The sequence below is a fragment of the Poecilia formosa genome, unplaced genomic scaffold, assembly GCF_000485575.1.
Source record: "Poecilia formosa unplaced genomic scaffold, Poecilia_formosa-5.1.2 Scaffold67, whole genome shotgun sequence".
NCBI lineage: Eukaryota > Metazoa > Chordata > Actinopteri > Cyprinodontiformes > Poeciliidae > Poecilia > Poecilia formosa.
In genome coordinates this window covers 2,219,533-2,236,013 of record NW_006800006.1, presented here as the reverse complement: position 1 = coordinate 2,236,013, position 16,481 = coordinate 2,219,533, and the positions used below count along the sequence as shown (strand labels likewise).

General features: G+C 39.7%; 1 protein-coding gene across 7 annotated transcripts in view; it reads right to left on the bottom strand.

Moving 5' to 3' along the window:
* tnk2b (tyrosine kinase, non-receptor, 2b) overlaps positions 1-16,481 on the bottom strand; it is a 58,245-nt gene that overhangs the window by 19,983 nt on the left and 21,781 nt on the right. For 5 of the 7 annotated variants that reach the window (XM_016672891.1, XM_016672892.1, XM_016672888.1 and 2 more), the window contains 4 exons: positions 4,750-4,927; positions 3,665-3,729; positions 1,142-1,411; positions 881-1,033 (listed from right to left, as the gene is read on the bottom strand). In XM_016672891.1, coding sequence (XP_016528377.1) covers positions 881-1,033; positions 1,142-1,411; positions 3,665-3,729; positions 4,750-4,927 — 666 coding nt within the window. Of the gene's footprint in view, positions 1-880; positions 1,034-1,141; positions 1,412-3,664; positions 3,730-4,749; positions 4,928-9,514; positions 9,923-16,481 lie in introns of those variants that run through there. The other 2 variants (XM_016672889.1, XM_016672893.1) reach the window with 2 other exon arrangements.

Here is a 16,481-nt window from a genome sequence, read left to right as displayed (position 1 = left end):
TTACAAATAAGTATTTTAATTTTTGTTATAGGCACGTTGCAGCGTGACGTCACATGCATAAGATTGTCAGCGAGCAAAAAACAGTTCACATAATATGATTACCAGGGGTTTTAGCTGTCAACATAATGAGCTAAATCTTAAATGTACGCCTGACATATGAAGAGATTTAGTGCTTTGCTGCTTATTGTTAATACTATAAAATGTGATTCCGTTTTACATAGTTAGATAGTTGCCACAGGTCAGTGAAAAGCTTTAATAAAAAAAATACCAAAGGAGACGGAAGTAGGTCAGCTATGCTAGCTTGACTTTGACAACCTTAACATGTAGATGTGCTGCAGAATTCGATGTGTCCTAGTTCAATCCACACATTAAGTCTGACAGATCATCAACAGAGCAGGTGTTTAAATTAGCTAATCAACCACCGATCACTTATTAATAATCGGCAAATAAAACATCAAGCTTGAAAACATAAAACTGGTAACAGACTGAATGTTCTGTACTTTGTGTGGGAAATGCTTGCGTGTTTTTTGGTGTCGTGGAGGTGTTGTCTGTTTGTTGCTATGGCAACAGGTCCTTGTGTAGCCTAGATGACAAAAGATGGGGGAAAAAAGAAATACGAGTGTTTTTGAGTTGCTCAGTTTTTTTTTCTGTGTTATTTTCCCTTTGCTGTGGCACACTGCACTAAATTAATAACACCTACATCTGCAGGTTTGATTTTGTTAATGGGATTGTTCGACCGCAGCGGCGCGGCGCGGCTACGGATGGAAAGTAAAAGAATTGTCTTTTTACCCTCCAGGTATGTGCAAAATTTCCAGATGTAAAACAATAACATGCAACGTATCTATGAAGAACTGTTGCGTGTTTGAGTCTGCGCCCCCACCATCTTCATGGGATGTGTGAGCACCACGCCGTAGAGGTGGATGAGGTTCTGATGGTCCAGGGAGTGCATGGCGTTGACCTCGCAGATGAAATCCTCCAGAGCATCCGGCTGACTGAGGACATCCGTCTTAAGGCACTTTACCGCCACGTTCACCTGGAGGATCAACAGATTTATGGCTGATTTTTTTCCCCCTCCACCTTGCCGTGAAAATTTCACTTCATTCCCGAGAAACGGACTAAATGAACCGAAACGTCTTCTCACCACGTTCCCTCCAGGCGTCAGCCATTCCCCTCTCTTCACGACGCCAAATGAGCCGTCGCCGAGCTTCTCGAACAGCGTCAGGTCCTTCTCTGGGATGAGGCAGGTGAGGGCCAGCTGTTGGCCGTCCAGTGGGCTGCCGCCGCCATGTAGCTGAGTGTCCTGCACGCCGTCGCCCAGACAGAGGGGAGGCGTGAGGGACAGTTTGCGGAACGAAGAGGCCAGCTGTCCCTGCTGGGGGAATTCGCCCTCTATCCGCTTCCCGCTGAACACCTGGAACGAAAAACAAATATTTTCTCTTCTACAAAAGCTACAACTTCAAAGTAAAAACACAGATTAAATCACCAAAATCAACAGCGATAACACTAACCCTTATGGTGACCCCCAAAAATATTCATAACACTTTTTCACATTTTGTCACAAAATTAAATTGAAGTTTTCTGTAACTGACCATTAAAACTGGACCACCACACTTTGTAAAACTTCATTTTGCTACATTTACAGCCGTGAGTCTTTTGGAGTATGTTTATACCAACTTTTATAGGTTTTCCCTGTAGCTCCATACAGAATTGGGTAGTTGCGTTATTCATGTAGCTTTTTTTGGGGAAAAAATACTTTTAGGAGTATTTTTACTACATTGAGCTTTTTTACTCTAACTTGTGCAACTTTATTATGAAGTATCGCTACTCTTAGTTCACACATTTTACTGAAGTATCTATTCACTGTGAGAAACTTCACTGAATGAAGAACAAACACGTTTTAACCAAAAATTCACTAGACACACACCTGCAGTTTTTGTTAAAGTTTCATGAGTTTTATATTGAAAGAAACGGATTGGGAAAAATGTTGCCTGTTTTTGTCATTTCATTTTGGTCTTTAAAATACTAAAAATTTCCATGTACATTTATATCACAGCAAACTCAATTAATTATTCAAAGTAGTTTAAAAAGTTTTATCCAAGAGAGTAAGTACATGTTTAAGAAGTCCTCAAATCAGACTTTCAGTGACCGATTTCCACTGTTCCATAAAGACCAGATATTTGGAGCACATGTTAGAAAATCACTGTGTTGACAAACTCTCCCACTTGAGCTGAGGATCTCTGCAGCTCCTCCAGAGACACAGTTCCTCTTCTCAGGTCTTTCAAATTTGCTGGGCGACCTTTGTCTTGGTGGGTTTGCAACTGTCCGAAACTCTATTTTTCTACTGATTGGATTGAACAAAGCTCTGTGTGATTGGGTTACGGTTTCATAACCACACTTTACACATTTTTATTGGCGGAAAACACTGAAAGCCAAAGTATGATTATCCTTTCATTTAACAAATACGCCCTACATTGTAGTCTTTGTGGTTCACCACATGTGAAAATGTCCAAGTGTCATGTAAACTTTTGTACCTTTCTGAGTCGCTGACATTATGTTGGTTCAAGTTATGAGCTCATAATCACAAGGATATAGAGTGGACTCTTGAATGGACCCACTGTACCAAACACGTACAACTGTCTGGATGTAACACGCAGCCATTGGCGTTCTCAACAAAACCAGACATGACATAATGTGGCAGACCTTTTTAAAAACACCACCACCCTGTGGTCATGGTGTGGTTAGTCGGTTTCAAATGGGAGGCTGGGCATTCATAAGATTCTAGCAACACACACACACACACACGCACAGACAACACAGACACACAGACACACACACACACAGACACACACAGACACACACACGCACGCACTCAGAAAGCATGCTGAGGAAGCAGATGACTCCCTTTGGATGGTGCCAGAGGCGGAAACAGACAGGTGTAATTATAGATCCTATGACTCCACTGCCAACAAGCACTCCTATTTGTTTACCACAGTTTTCCTGGAGGACTTAAGTTAGCATGTTGACTTTTTAAGAGTCTTGTCTTTTAGGTAATCCATTTATGCAGCATTTCTCAGAGAAAACCTGCTGAGTGGTAGGGGGTGCTGGGTTGGTACACCATGGTTGTGTGTTAAAAAAAATGTTAAAAGTTCACCAAAAATTATTTGACTACATAATTATATGTTATCAGAAGACATGATTAACAATACTTAAACACTAACTATAGCATCTTAACAAAAGGCAAACACAATGAAATGCAATTGAAAAACATTTTTTGACACCTCAGTCACATCCTAATGAATTAATCAGCCTTAAAACAAGCTATGTAGTGCATATAATGCTCACATTCAAAAGTAAATAAATTAAAAGAAATATTACCAAAAAATGGACAATGAGTCAGCATATTAATATACTTAACTAAATATTTTCAGGGTACAAAGCTCAAGTATTTTTTATATTAAACGACACTTAGCCAGGTGTGGCGACAAGTAAAGCCTGGGGGCCCGCCAGGCTTATGATAAATATTTGCCTCAACTTTAAGAGTAAGCACCACAGAGGCTTTCTCTTTAAGAAGGCTCATCCTTCTCATTTGCAGCGTACCATCACAGCACAAACTAGAGTAATGAAAAGCGTTCCTGCGTTTGGTGAATGGATTATTGACCGTCACCTTGCTCATCCAGGTTTTCCGCTTGGCCTTCCTCCTCTTCACGACCTCCCAAAGACGTCTCTGGCCTGAATCCATGAGAAAAAGTGAAACACAGCGGTAAGTTAGTAAGCTGAAATTTTACAATTATACAGAGGATAAACTTGTAGAATAAAGCGAAAGGTAAAATCTTTAAGAGATGATTAAAGGAGTGGGCAGATGAAAGGTTTGCGAGTGCCTATAAGAGCAAAAGAAGTGGGATTTAATTAGTCTGAAGTAGCTCTGTGAAGGGAGGCCCAGAGGGACTTCAGTAAGTGGATTCAGAATACGATTGCTGTGATCTCTTACACACACACACGCACACACACACCACACAGACAAAAGCTTCAGCACTCCACCGCCTCCTCCTATTGTGTCTAATTATCAGCTGGGACGTGGAAGTAAAACTAAGGATGTTGGGTAGTGGAGTACTGGATTTAGATCTGATGACACTGAGCCATTACTAACCACAAAAGGAAATACATATGCAAAACAGAAATATTAATAAGCATGACGGAGTATTAGATCACACTAAAAAAAATTTAAAAAAATTAAATTCAAGAATAAAGTCATGATGATTACAACTTTATTCTCAAAAATATTTAAACACTTTTTTGTACAACTCTCTTGTAATACTATGACTTTATTCTTGAAATTTAATTTTTTATTATTTTCTTAATATTGCCCTAATACTGAGCACACAGCCCTGAAGGTGGCTGGTGATTTTTTGTTTTTTAATTTCAAGATATTAAATAATTTATTTCTGCTTTATTTTTATTTGACCCACAGTCCAGCCAAATAAAAATAAAATCATAGACTCAATACAAATTAATAAACTCCACAGTCATAAGGCTTGAAAAAAATACTTTGAAAACTATTTATATATGTAGTGGAAGAGAAATTGTAGCTTTTACTACTGAACTTACTCTCAGGCTTTTTTCACCTCTTTACCAGAGTAAGTCAACAAATACGACCAGCAGTGTAACTTGGCACAATAAATGCGAAAAACAAACATCTGTAATGAGCCCAGCTTTGCCTTTAATGTCACACGCACAGATCTTCTGCCTCACCGGGTCGACCCATGCCAATTTTCTCCAAGTCTTCATTCTTGACGTAGTCAAAGTGCGAGAGCCGCGTGACGTTGAGGTCGTCTCGGATCCTCTTGAAGTACTGCTGCAGCTGCACCTCCATCAGCAGCTCCAGCAGCCATTCTGTTCCTTCCTCACACTGCATGCCACTGCCCAGTCTCTGTAGGGCAAACGGAAAGAAAACACTGGGTGTAAATCGATCAGTGCTGACTCAAAAGCTGTCACTACGTTTCCTGAGACAAAGTCGGTACAAACAAGCAAACCATTCTTTTCTGTACAAAAACAGAAGGAACCGGGCTCACAGGCGGCTTCCTCTGCAGTGATTGTTTGTAACGCAATCTCACTTTGGAAAAAAAAAAAAGTTAATCTCAGATTGGAAGCCAAATAAATGTTTCAAGTCAGGATACAAGTAGGTTTTTAGCTTTGCTGCATCATAACTTTTTTAAGACAAGCAAGGCGGGAAACCGTAAATCCTTAAAAAAATTTCAGCTACTTCAACATATCCGTCATGTTTTCACTTTCATCTTAATGTAATAATAGAAATTTCCCAGATGAAAAAAGAAAAACTGTTAGTTGGAAAAATTTTCATCCAATAAATGTGCCACTCCATCAGGATTACAACATAACACTCATCAGTGTAGTGTGGAGACTGAGGGAAGAACAAGTTTTAAGAATGTGTTAGGCACTAAGGATAATTTTATTTGAACACATCTTTAAAAAAAACACTACTAATACCTGAGCTAAATTAGATGTCATAAAAAATCTAAATGTCCTTCAAAGAATCATTATATATTTTTCAACAATCATCTCTAGAATAGAGCTGGCGTTTTTTACCAGGTTGTTCAGCTTTTTGAGAGTCTTTTCACGAACAAATTGCTAAAATAGCATTCTGAAACCAGTTTAAAACAACTCAATTAGATAATTATTCTATTATTTGTCACAGTAACAATGAAACAGCTGCTGCTCCCACACAGTGTGACATCACCTTTACTCAATATAAATTAATAAACTCCCACAGTCATAAGGCTTGGAAAAATCCTTTGCATTATATTCATATATGTGGTGGAAGAAGAATCGGCTCAATTCTTAAAAAGCTCAAATGCTAGAGATCAGAAATCGGACATCTCTGTTAACAGCAACATTCTACTCAGTATTATGGATGGCATGGTCAGTGATGTACCGCCAAAAGACGCTGGTTTCAAAACTGAGCACACAATATCTAAGATGATAACCAACAAAGTTTGACCCCTTTGAGCTAGAGGCCCCGATAAATCAGTAAATCTGGGTTAGTTCCTGAGAAGGAATGTTATATGCTGCTAGCTTTGGAGGAAACCATCCACATGCTTCACACTCAGCCCTCCAGCACAGAACAGAAACCCAGGATGAGTAATGTGCCGCTAGTGTCACTCAGAAGAACAGGGAAGCTCCAACACAATGTGATTGCAATGCAATAATAAGACAGAGCATCAGTGCTCATTGTTCACAGGCACCAGCTGAAAATATCATCCATCGCTGTCAGCTTAACAAAATCAAGTTTAAGGACAGTAGCACCAAGGTGATCCCAACTGTCGTCAACGTGACAGTCGAGCAGAAAGCACATTTAAATTACAGCGGAGGAAGAACTATACCTGTTCAGGAGATTTCTCCCAGTCCCAAAGACGAGTAAACGCCAAAGTGCCACGAATACTGCAGCAGGAAATAACAGAGACACTTCCTGTCCTGGCGAAGGCAAGGTCACAAAGTCCAGACAGAAATGTCAGATGGGGTCGCAGCTTCCTCTATGCCGTTTCAAATACGCTTACTTAAAGGTTGGCCCCCCATTGTTTAATGACTGGTGACCGAAGGAGCCAAACGTCAGCGTGGCTCACACGCACAAGCACACACACTGACCTACAGAAAATATGGGGCCAAACATTAAAAAAAATGTTTAAATATTCCTAAAGTACAAAATGCACTCATGTCCATCTGTTCCTTTTGCACTCGGTGAACATCAGCTGGGCATCTGCATGTTTTAGAAAGTACAAATTAAGACTTTTTAAGACTATTTTAATGTTACCTTGAATAAAATTTAAGATTGAAAAACTAAATATAAAGGAAGGCTGGGGAATTCTGCTGTTTTACAATCAAGGATAACATAAACAGTGAAATTTCTGGGATCTGCTAATGGCACTTGGCAGTGACATTATGCTTCTCACACCGGATAAGACTTTCAACAGCCTTAACCCCTGTAATGCTAAGTTAATTTAATTTTTTCCTCCCACAGAATGCGCCTAACCTTGTATGGTTAGCCATTGTCTAACCAACTTGTGATACATTCCTACTTTCCTTACCCATGATATGACACCAAAACGCTAGGTAGGTAAGCTAAGGTTGTATTAGCAGCTAGTTAGCGGAAGTTTCAACAACTTTGAGTCACACAACGCAATGAAAATAAAAGTTATTTTCATAAATTTAAGGTATTTTAATGCCTCAATTTTAGATAAAGGAATTTCTGACTTTTTAATTTGCATACCTATACATATTCTTGAACATGAATATGTATAGGTATGCAACAACCAAATCCTGCTCTCTTTCTTCTACAGGAATCTGTAGAAGAAACAGAGCAACTCAAACTAAATTAAAAAACCTTAATTTAGTTTGATCTCTCCATTTAGATTCAAAGACGTACAATTAAAAATGATAAATACTGTTACAAAGCACACGCAGCTGGTTGGTTAGATAACTTCCTTTTGAAAGCTCCAGGACTGACTACAGCTCTAGTCATCTGAATCCACCTACAGCCAGACGGTGCTTGGACAAACCCCTGGCTGACCCCGCTACATTTTAAGGACAGCATTGCTTTGGTAAGGAACACCACCGTCAGTAGTTCCACTGATACGGCTGATCCGAGTACACCTCTGCAGTGCAGCTTCCCTGGCAGTCGACATGTGGGTGTTATTTCTCTGGACGGTGCCAAAGACGCAGACTGGCTTCCTCCTGGGCCTCGACTTCATGACGGTGTCATATGTGAGGAATGAGGGGGCAAATTAAAGGTGCAAAAGCATTTCCGTGTCAGATGGTTATTTCTACATCAACTAATTAGGTAAATAAATATAAATAAATATATATTAACCAATGCCAATACCTTGGATAAGACCAGGATACAGCTCAAGGCTTTTTTTTTTATGATTAGTGGGGGGTGCACTGATTGGAGTTCTTTGGCCAATCACCAATCTTTAAAAAGCCTGACCTGCCAATTCCGACAACTCAAAACCTCATAAGTTGCTAGAGGGGTCTGAAATGTTGCTAAATATAGTGACAAAGTTATTAAGTTGGCAACAGTGCGGTGACTACTGTTAACCGCACATCTTAACAGTGTGTGCGGGGGAAAGTGGCTGATGTTGAAACTTTTGTGGAGGTAAGAGGAGATCGTTCAACCGATCGTCAATCATCCAAAATTAAGAAAATTGGTGCCGATTAGTATTTGAATCTCCGTGTGACCCGTCATGAATTTTATGATGGATTTTATGGTCAGCTGCACCTCCAGTAAACAATAACCAAATTTTGTCCTGCATATATTCAAAAATTGAAGCTAACTATTTGCATTTATGGCTTGTAAAGCTATAATCTAAGTTTTGCAAGCCACTTTATTTTGTTGATCAAATAATTTTTGGCTTACCCAAATAAAGTCTTTTTCAAAACCGAGTAATTGTTAGTGAAGATGTTAACATTTATATCAGCTACATACCTCAATTGGTGACTGGTTTTTACCAGCAACACTTTTCAGTGTGGATGTTCTTGCTGGATGAAGAAGCATCCAGTCAATTTTCAGGTGTTTCAAATTTTATGAAAAAAAAATAAAATAAAAAAAAATAAAGGACCGAGAGATGAGGAGCTAAACCGAAACATCGACAACATATTTCCATCTTTACTGATGTAGACTTATTATAGTACCAAATGAAGTGTTGGATTTCATCTTCAAAAATCTGGTCAGTATTTGGGAAAAAATCCCTAACAGCACACTATGAAGATGGTGTACATCCACGAAAGAGTTTATAATTATTTAGAGATAAGTCAGAATAAAAATAAATAGCATTTTTCCTTTGAGAAGAAAGAGAAAATTGAGCTGTTCTTTTTTGTTTGAGGTTGTGTTTAATTTAAATAAAACAAAGGAATAATCTTTAGGTGTTTATCATTTTCCAATGAAAAAGAAAATGTTTTGGTAGACGAGAGTATGACAGCAGGATTGCAATGTTCCGACCCGAAGGCGTGACTTTTAGCAGGACCCTGAGAAACCAAACTCTGGTCAGAAGTCCAGGACTGAGGGTACTTTAATAGCTTTGTTTTTCTACCTCTGAAAAGCAACAAGAGATGGTGAGAACTGTTGGAGAGAAGGACATTTTTATCCCAGACCCTTTTGCAAACACTACAAAAGGAAACGCTTAGGAGAAAAAAGGAAGTATGAAGGAAGGATGAGAAAGAGGAATGTGGGAATTTGGAAGCAGCAAAGCAACATGATTTCTGGCTCAATTCATTCCTCATAGTGGTGGTGAATTAACACACACACAGACACACACGCACAGAAATCTCTTGGCCCAGACTAGGTTCTGCTGTAACATCCTGCTGCTGCAACAACAAGTCTCCCAGAGGAGAGCCCCTTTCACATCTTCCTGACTTCATCATACCACAACCATGATTCATGATTCACAGCTCCACCACATGACCCAGCTCCGTAGCTACAACCGGCCGCGCTGCGGCGGACACTTACACGGTACAGATGGAAGCGTGCCACGAAGGGAAAGGCTTTTTTCAGCTTGTCAATGCGCCGCATTGCCAAACTGCTTCTTCTGGATCAGAGTGGAAAATTAAAGTGCGAGTTGATTCAAATAGCTGTCCTGTAGGCTGTTAATAAAGCCTCAGTTTGGAGTGACAGAAGATGCGCGGACAGTCTTTGGATGCGAACCTGAAGCTCTCATCCGTTGAGCGGGAAACAAAACGTCCGGCGACTCGGTGACATTCCATGGCAGGACAAGTTCCCACGTAAAGCCTCTACAGCCTCATCGCAGGGTCAAGAAGGCTATTAAATGCAGCACTCATGCATACAAAACAGAAAGATTAAAAAAAAGTCTGATTATATGAGGAAAGACTGATGGATGGGTCAGCCTCGTCCTGCGTGTACAGACGGCAATGAGCCAGTTATTTAAACTTGCAGAACTTCACAAATAAAACACGCCTCCTTCCTCCAGTCCTTCCTCCATCCCCACCCCGACTCTCAGCTTTGCATATGCAACAACCCGTCTGTTTGCTTTTCCGTCCCTCCGACGCGCGTGGAACTAAAAATAGGAACGACTTCTCCCCGATTCGACTCCTCTGCAATCGGAGAGGCAGCGCAGACGTTCCAGGGAGGAGAGCCGCTTAAATTTCCCAAAATGTCTTTCGCCTTTAGTTAAACTGCACGTGTTTGCACGTTCTTTTCCCACCTTCTTTCTGAAACTCTACTCTCCGCCCCACTGTCCCCCGCCTCCCTCTCGCCTCACGACGTCCTGCAAGCATGGAGTTGGTCCATGCAGAGTGGAGTGGAGCAGAACAGGACAGGGCTGTGCGTGGTGCAGAGGACAGAGGCTTCATGGTGTTCGGCTCAGCGCAGCATTTGATCCAGGGCCAAGGGGTCACATTCAACCACAGGGTTGGGGGAAAGTGGGATGGGGGAGACGGCTTCCTGTGATGCAACAGCTCCAAACACAAAAGGATGCACACACGCACACAGGGAGAATGCACAGGCATGATGCTTCGCATAAGTATCCATAATCCTTGAACCTTTCCAGGTTTTGTCGCCTTACAAGCAGAATTTTGTGGCGATGTTAATGATTTAACGAGACACTTTTGTATTTTCATTCAGCCCCCTCTTCTCTGAAACCATGAAAAAAAAATTCCAATGTTAGAAGTTATCTTCAGAAATCAGATAATTAGCGACTACAGTCCATCTGTTGGCCCCAGAGGTTTGTTAGAGAGCAAATGGCATCAAGAAAACCATCGATGAGGTTACAATTAAGGCTGAAGGATGCAACAATTTTTCTCCTCGCTTTTCTAAAGATGTACGTTACAAACAGAAAATAATTTCACAAGGTGGCTTTTATTTCAGCCATCCCTCTGCAAATTGTATGATTGAGTACCAGGACCAGGCTACAAGAATTTTTGGTTAATTATGAAAATATAGTCAGAAATTTAGCAGAAAAAGGACACCATCATATTAAAAAAAAAACATCTTAAAATGAGAAAAATTGTTTTAGTACGAAAAAAAGCATTGGTCACCACCCTGAATACACCATGCCGACAGTGAAACATGGTGGTGACAGAATCATGCTGTGGATATTTTTGTCTTAGAGTCAAATAAAGGGAAATCCTGGAAGAAGATTGTTAGAAGCTGAAAATTATTATTATTTTTTTTTTAGAAAACAGCAGAAATTTCAGTTTATAGATGTGAAAAACTAGTAAAGCCATGCAGCTATACGTGAATGAATGGAAAGGTGTTTCTCTAAAGTTTTGAATTGGGGTGAGAGTGGGAAGAAAATGCACTCCACACTTTTCAAATTGTTATCAGTAAACCATCTGAACATGCATGCATTGTTTTCCCTCTGCTTCACCATTACCCAGAATTGTCAATCATTGGCGTGGGCATTTATTGTGTCGTTTATCATTTATCGTTCTAAATTTCTTATAAGAATTTAGATTTATCTATGTTGGGAAAAATTCCAATTTTTCATGCTTTAAACAAAATAAAACTGTATGCACTGTCAGGATTTTAAGTTTTACTAGTTTCCACACTATGTTCAGTGACAGTTTCATTGCATATTGATACATTCAATGATTAATTGACGCATCTGTATCTTTACATGTTATCAAAACAGATCTAGAAATTTTCTCATAAGACCCACAGTCTGCTTCCCAGCTCTGCTTCGGTGACGTTTGCTGTATTTTAGGAAATTCCTCGCCCTTCTCTTCCCCCGTTTCATAAATCCCTCCCCTTCCTCCCTCCAGAGGCTCTGGCCAAACCGTTGTGTTTTCTTCTTTATTTGGTGCTGCCTTCAATTTCCTGCCTATAATCCCCCCAAAAATCTTATCTCTCTTCCACCACTCTGCTGAATGTAAACACAGCCCCGTACCAAAAACACTTTTCAGCATTTCATCCAACATTTACTTTGTTTTCATGTGTGCTGTAAATTAGGAAACTCAAAAACAGGTATCTTACTTCAATTGGCGCCGAGTACCTTTTGGTTTGTTTGGTTTTTAGTGTCCATTTCCAAAGAAGCAAGTTATTTAGTAGTTTTTCAACAAAATAAAGCAACTGTGAGAAAACTATTAAAATCAACTAAACTTTTGTGACTCAGACTTCACAGTTGCAATTGTTTATCGAGGAAGAACAGCCTAGTGAGCCTCACGACATGAAGTTTAATGACATAATGTTTGCTTTGGAACAGTTATGTAACGGACTTTAATGTGAACCAGATGATAGAGAGTATGCCACATTCCTTAAAAACCCACATCTGGACGAGAGGCCTGTAACGGATTCGTCACCTGAAACATGTCGAAGAAAAGGTTGGAGTGTTCAGGTGTTCTTCCTATGAAATGTTCAGCATCTACAGGAAAAAAAATCCAGCAGGGAAGTGTTTTTAGTTTGTTTTTGTTTTTTTGGGGGGGGTTGGGGAAAGGTCAAAGTGTATGTGCAAAGGTTCATCTGCAACCAAAAGAAATAAAAAGTGAGAAAGGATGGATGAGAAGATTTCCATGGTGACCATCAGATGAGATGGTAAAAAATACAACTGGCTACCTGTTTTTTAAATGCATCAAAACTATAAACATCTTGTTAAAAAGACGTTCGATGGCCTGTGTTATGAGTATATAACGCTACGGATAAAAGATCTAATCATTGGATTTGGAAATGTAGAATTCTACATTTCTATTTCTATCAGAAACTTGCACTTTTATGACTAAGTTCTTAAGAGGATAGACAACTTAAAATCTTAAAACCCTGAAGAAGTTTCATCGATCCTCACAGATCGATCAAACAGATAACCGTCAGCTGTTTTATTGAATAGTTGCAGCTTGAAATCAATAGGAGTCTAATTGCCAACCAACTTTCTCCTCACTGAGCAAATCAAAGCACTTTATACTTTACAGTATGCAGTGAGAGTAGCTCTAACAAAATGCCACAAGGTGGCAGCAGACCACTGACTGGAGCTGGTGGTGAAATCTTTATAATTCTGTATTCTGAGCATCTGCTGGTCAGTCATTACACCACTGAAATGACAGCATGTGGTTTATGTTTTTCACATGCTCTGTACAATAAATCCACCGCTGTTGACCATAAGAAACCATGTTGAACAGCTGAGCAGTAAAAATCAACAGAAAGAGGACATCTCAAGCTCATTGATAAAAGCAATGCTGAACGACAGGAAAGTCAAAAGGAGTGTCTCTCCCAGCGTCTCTTGGTACTGAGACAGTACCGAGAGACGGATGATGCATCGGCATCAACATCGGTATTGGCCAGTCCCAGACAATTCAACATATTGGTATCAGTCTGATCAATAAAATCGAGCAGATATCAGCAACTGATATTTTTTGCCAACGTTTCTGTTTTGACGGTTTAGTCAAGTGACTTTTGTTTGTTCATATGACAGTATCATGGATCAGCTTGATGATGCAAACAAACGATGCAAGAACACAAAAAAAAAATTGGAAATTATTTCAAAACCCAAAGGACAATGCAGAAGTTTCCATAAAGAGAGTGCTTGAGGATTTCACTGTGCCAAGTTTAGTGACTGAGAAACAATTGCGTTCTTCAGCGCAAGGGAAGGTAGCATAAAAACGGAAAAGTGCATCATTAACTATAAAAAGCAGACTTATGCAAAGATATGCAACCAAAGACCTCCAATAAGACCAACAAGCCGATTCCAATGAAACATTATGAGTAAACACAAGGTTGAAGTGGGACAAAGGTCAACCAAGGGGTACAGTGTTTTTCAAAAGCATTTAAACTGTTTGAAGCTCTCCACGCTTTGCCATAATACAGCCAGATCCCTCAAAAAGTGTTACATTAAGATTTTATGTGACAGAAAGAAATCTAAGGTGGAAGGAAATCAAATCCAAAAAGGATGGGGTTGCACATCTATTTACCCCCAGTTTCTTTTAATACCCCTAAAATAATTAATGTACAACCAATTAGACACAGCAAATGTTGGAGAAGTTGCTCTGGTAAAAAAAGGCAGAAGTTTTTGACCCATGTAGTGAATGAACTCCACTTTAAAAGACATCTTCACCCCTAAACATGGAGGTGTTGTGCTAAGGGGACGCGTGTTTTCAGCTCGACCCAGGAAGTTGGTTGAAGTTGGGAAGATGAAAGTAGCCAAAGACCAGATGACACTGGAAGAAAACCTGTTAGAGGTTGTGATGGACTTGAGACGAGAGGAGAGGTTCACTTTCGATCAGGAGAAGGCAAACTATACAAGCAGAGCCACAATGGAACAGTTTAGAACAAAACATGTTCCTGAATCTAATAGAGATGAAATCTCTTACCTTGAAATCTCCCCATTTAATCTAAGGTTGACCTATTATGAAAAGAATTGTCAAAAATGTAGGTCTCCAGATCTGAAAAGTATGAACCGCCGAGTATGAACCACTGCATTCATGTCCAGCTGCTTCCATCTGGCCTTTATTACCTTCTCTACTCCCTCAACCAGCAGCAGGAGTCCCTCGGCTGTACAAATTGAACACAATAAAAGGGCATTAATGTTATAAATATCAAACTATAACTCTGTAGATCATTAAAGTAGAAGCATCTCTGCTAAAAGATTCTACCAAATTAAAAGAGCGGTACGGAGTTGACCTTTTTTGCAACACGCAATCCCATTTAGCTTGTCTCCGTAACGTGATGCTCATTGAAGTTGGTTTGAGGCATGAAAAGGCATGCGCTTCCAGGGAGCCACCATGACGTACGGTGTTGGGAGCTAAGCCACCTTGGAGTTTATCTTGGAATCTTTTGGCAGCAAAATGAGTTTTGTGGTTTAGTTCACAGGTGCCAAAAAGCTGCCAGAGCTGAGTGATGGCAGTAATAATCCCTCTTACAACTGTACAAGCAAAACAACTACACACCCTCACACACAGGATTTCACTGCATGCACAGACAGACTGATATGCGTCACTGCTGACCTCACAGATAGTACGCACATCTGACAAGGCCTGGCTTTCCCTTCGCCGTCCCCCGACGGTTCGTCGTCTGTAGCGCGAAAACACGAGGAGGCGTGATGTCTGGGTAGTTCTGGGAAGGATAGGAGCTCTGCATATGAACAGGCCCCCATGGAATATATGTCTACTCAAAAATTGTTTTGAGTAGTAACCATAACGTAATAACCATAAATCCCAACCACAATAACAACCCTCCCAATGATGTCCCCCTAATCCTGCAAATGCACCCCAATCCTCAACTATTCTTTGTTTGATCCCAGTAAAGCTGGTTTAGAGGGTGGAGGAGGGCGCTGGTGCAAAACGCCATAGAAGAATTATGACTGAGGTGCAAACAGTGCAGCACGAAGCAAAAACTCAAAAATATGTCTTCCTTCCTGTACCTAAAAACACATCAGTCTTAAAATCTCTCTGGCTTAAACACGGTTGCGATCTGCGGGAACGACCTGTTTGTTTTGCTTTAAGCCGTTCTTGACAAAAACATCGAAGACTCACTAAGAAAATGGCTGCTGACCTGAATCGGACAATGCTTCGCTTTCAGCCCTGAGCTCCAATTTACAATCGGCAAATCCAGCATGCACAATTTCCACCAGGTTAAACTGACAACACAACGTAAATGTGAAGATGGCTATCAATACAGACTTGATAATTTGTGAAAATAACGATAAAAAGTAATTAAGATTTTTTAGATAACTGCATGTCTGTGACTGCGTGGGACAGCATTTGTCTTAAAAATAACTACACAATAACTGCATTTAACCATATTTTTGAATTTACTAATATTTATTATGTTCTTGTGGAACAAACTAGAGAAAATGGGAAAAAATATAATTTCTGATCATTCTGTCAGGTGTGTGTTTGTATTTACCATCTATAACTGAAATTTAACATAACAATAAATCAAAGTTCTTCTAAGAAACAATAAATGAAAAATGATACGATAAATGCCCACCATTAGGAGAAAGAATTTAAAACAAAATATGTTGAGATATTTCTGCAGGTTACTTTAGAGTATGAGGCTTCAGCAGCGTATAAAAAGGCTGAAGAGCAAATGTTCAGGATGCTTTTTTTTTGTCCTTTTTGAATCTTTCATTAACTTTCCATACTGGCATACACAACATGTTTTGCTGTATGTGTGGATTCTCTCCAATTTCCTCAGTCCACAAACATCATCTTTAGCTTTCCAGCTTCTCAACATTTTACCACTTTCCCATAGGTGTGAGTTTATTAAAGTCGTTTTTCCTCTTTGCATTACTTAAAATAAAATAAAGTAGCAAAATTATTAAGGTTAATGTTTAAAAATTACTCAGCAATGTGCAGTGCATATTAAATAGCAAATAGCTGGAATCATTAACTAGCTGATATATTGTTGTACTTTGATTTGTAAGATGGCAAAGACACATTATACGTCTGGAAAACAACAAAATCTAGCTTGTGTTTCATTTTGCTTAAATCTCCATGTAAAAATTCAATATTATATTAAATAAACATACTAA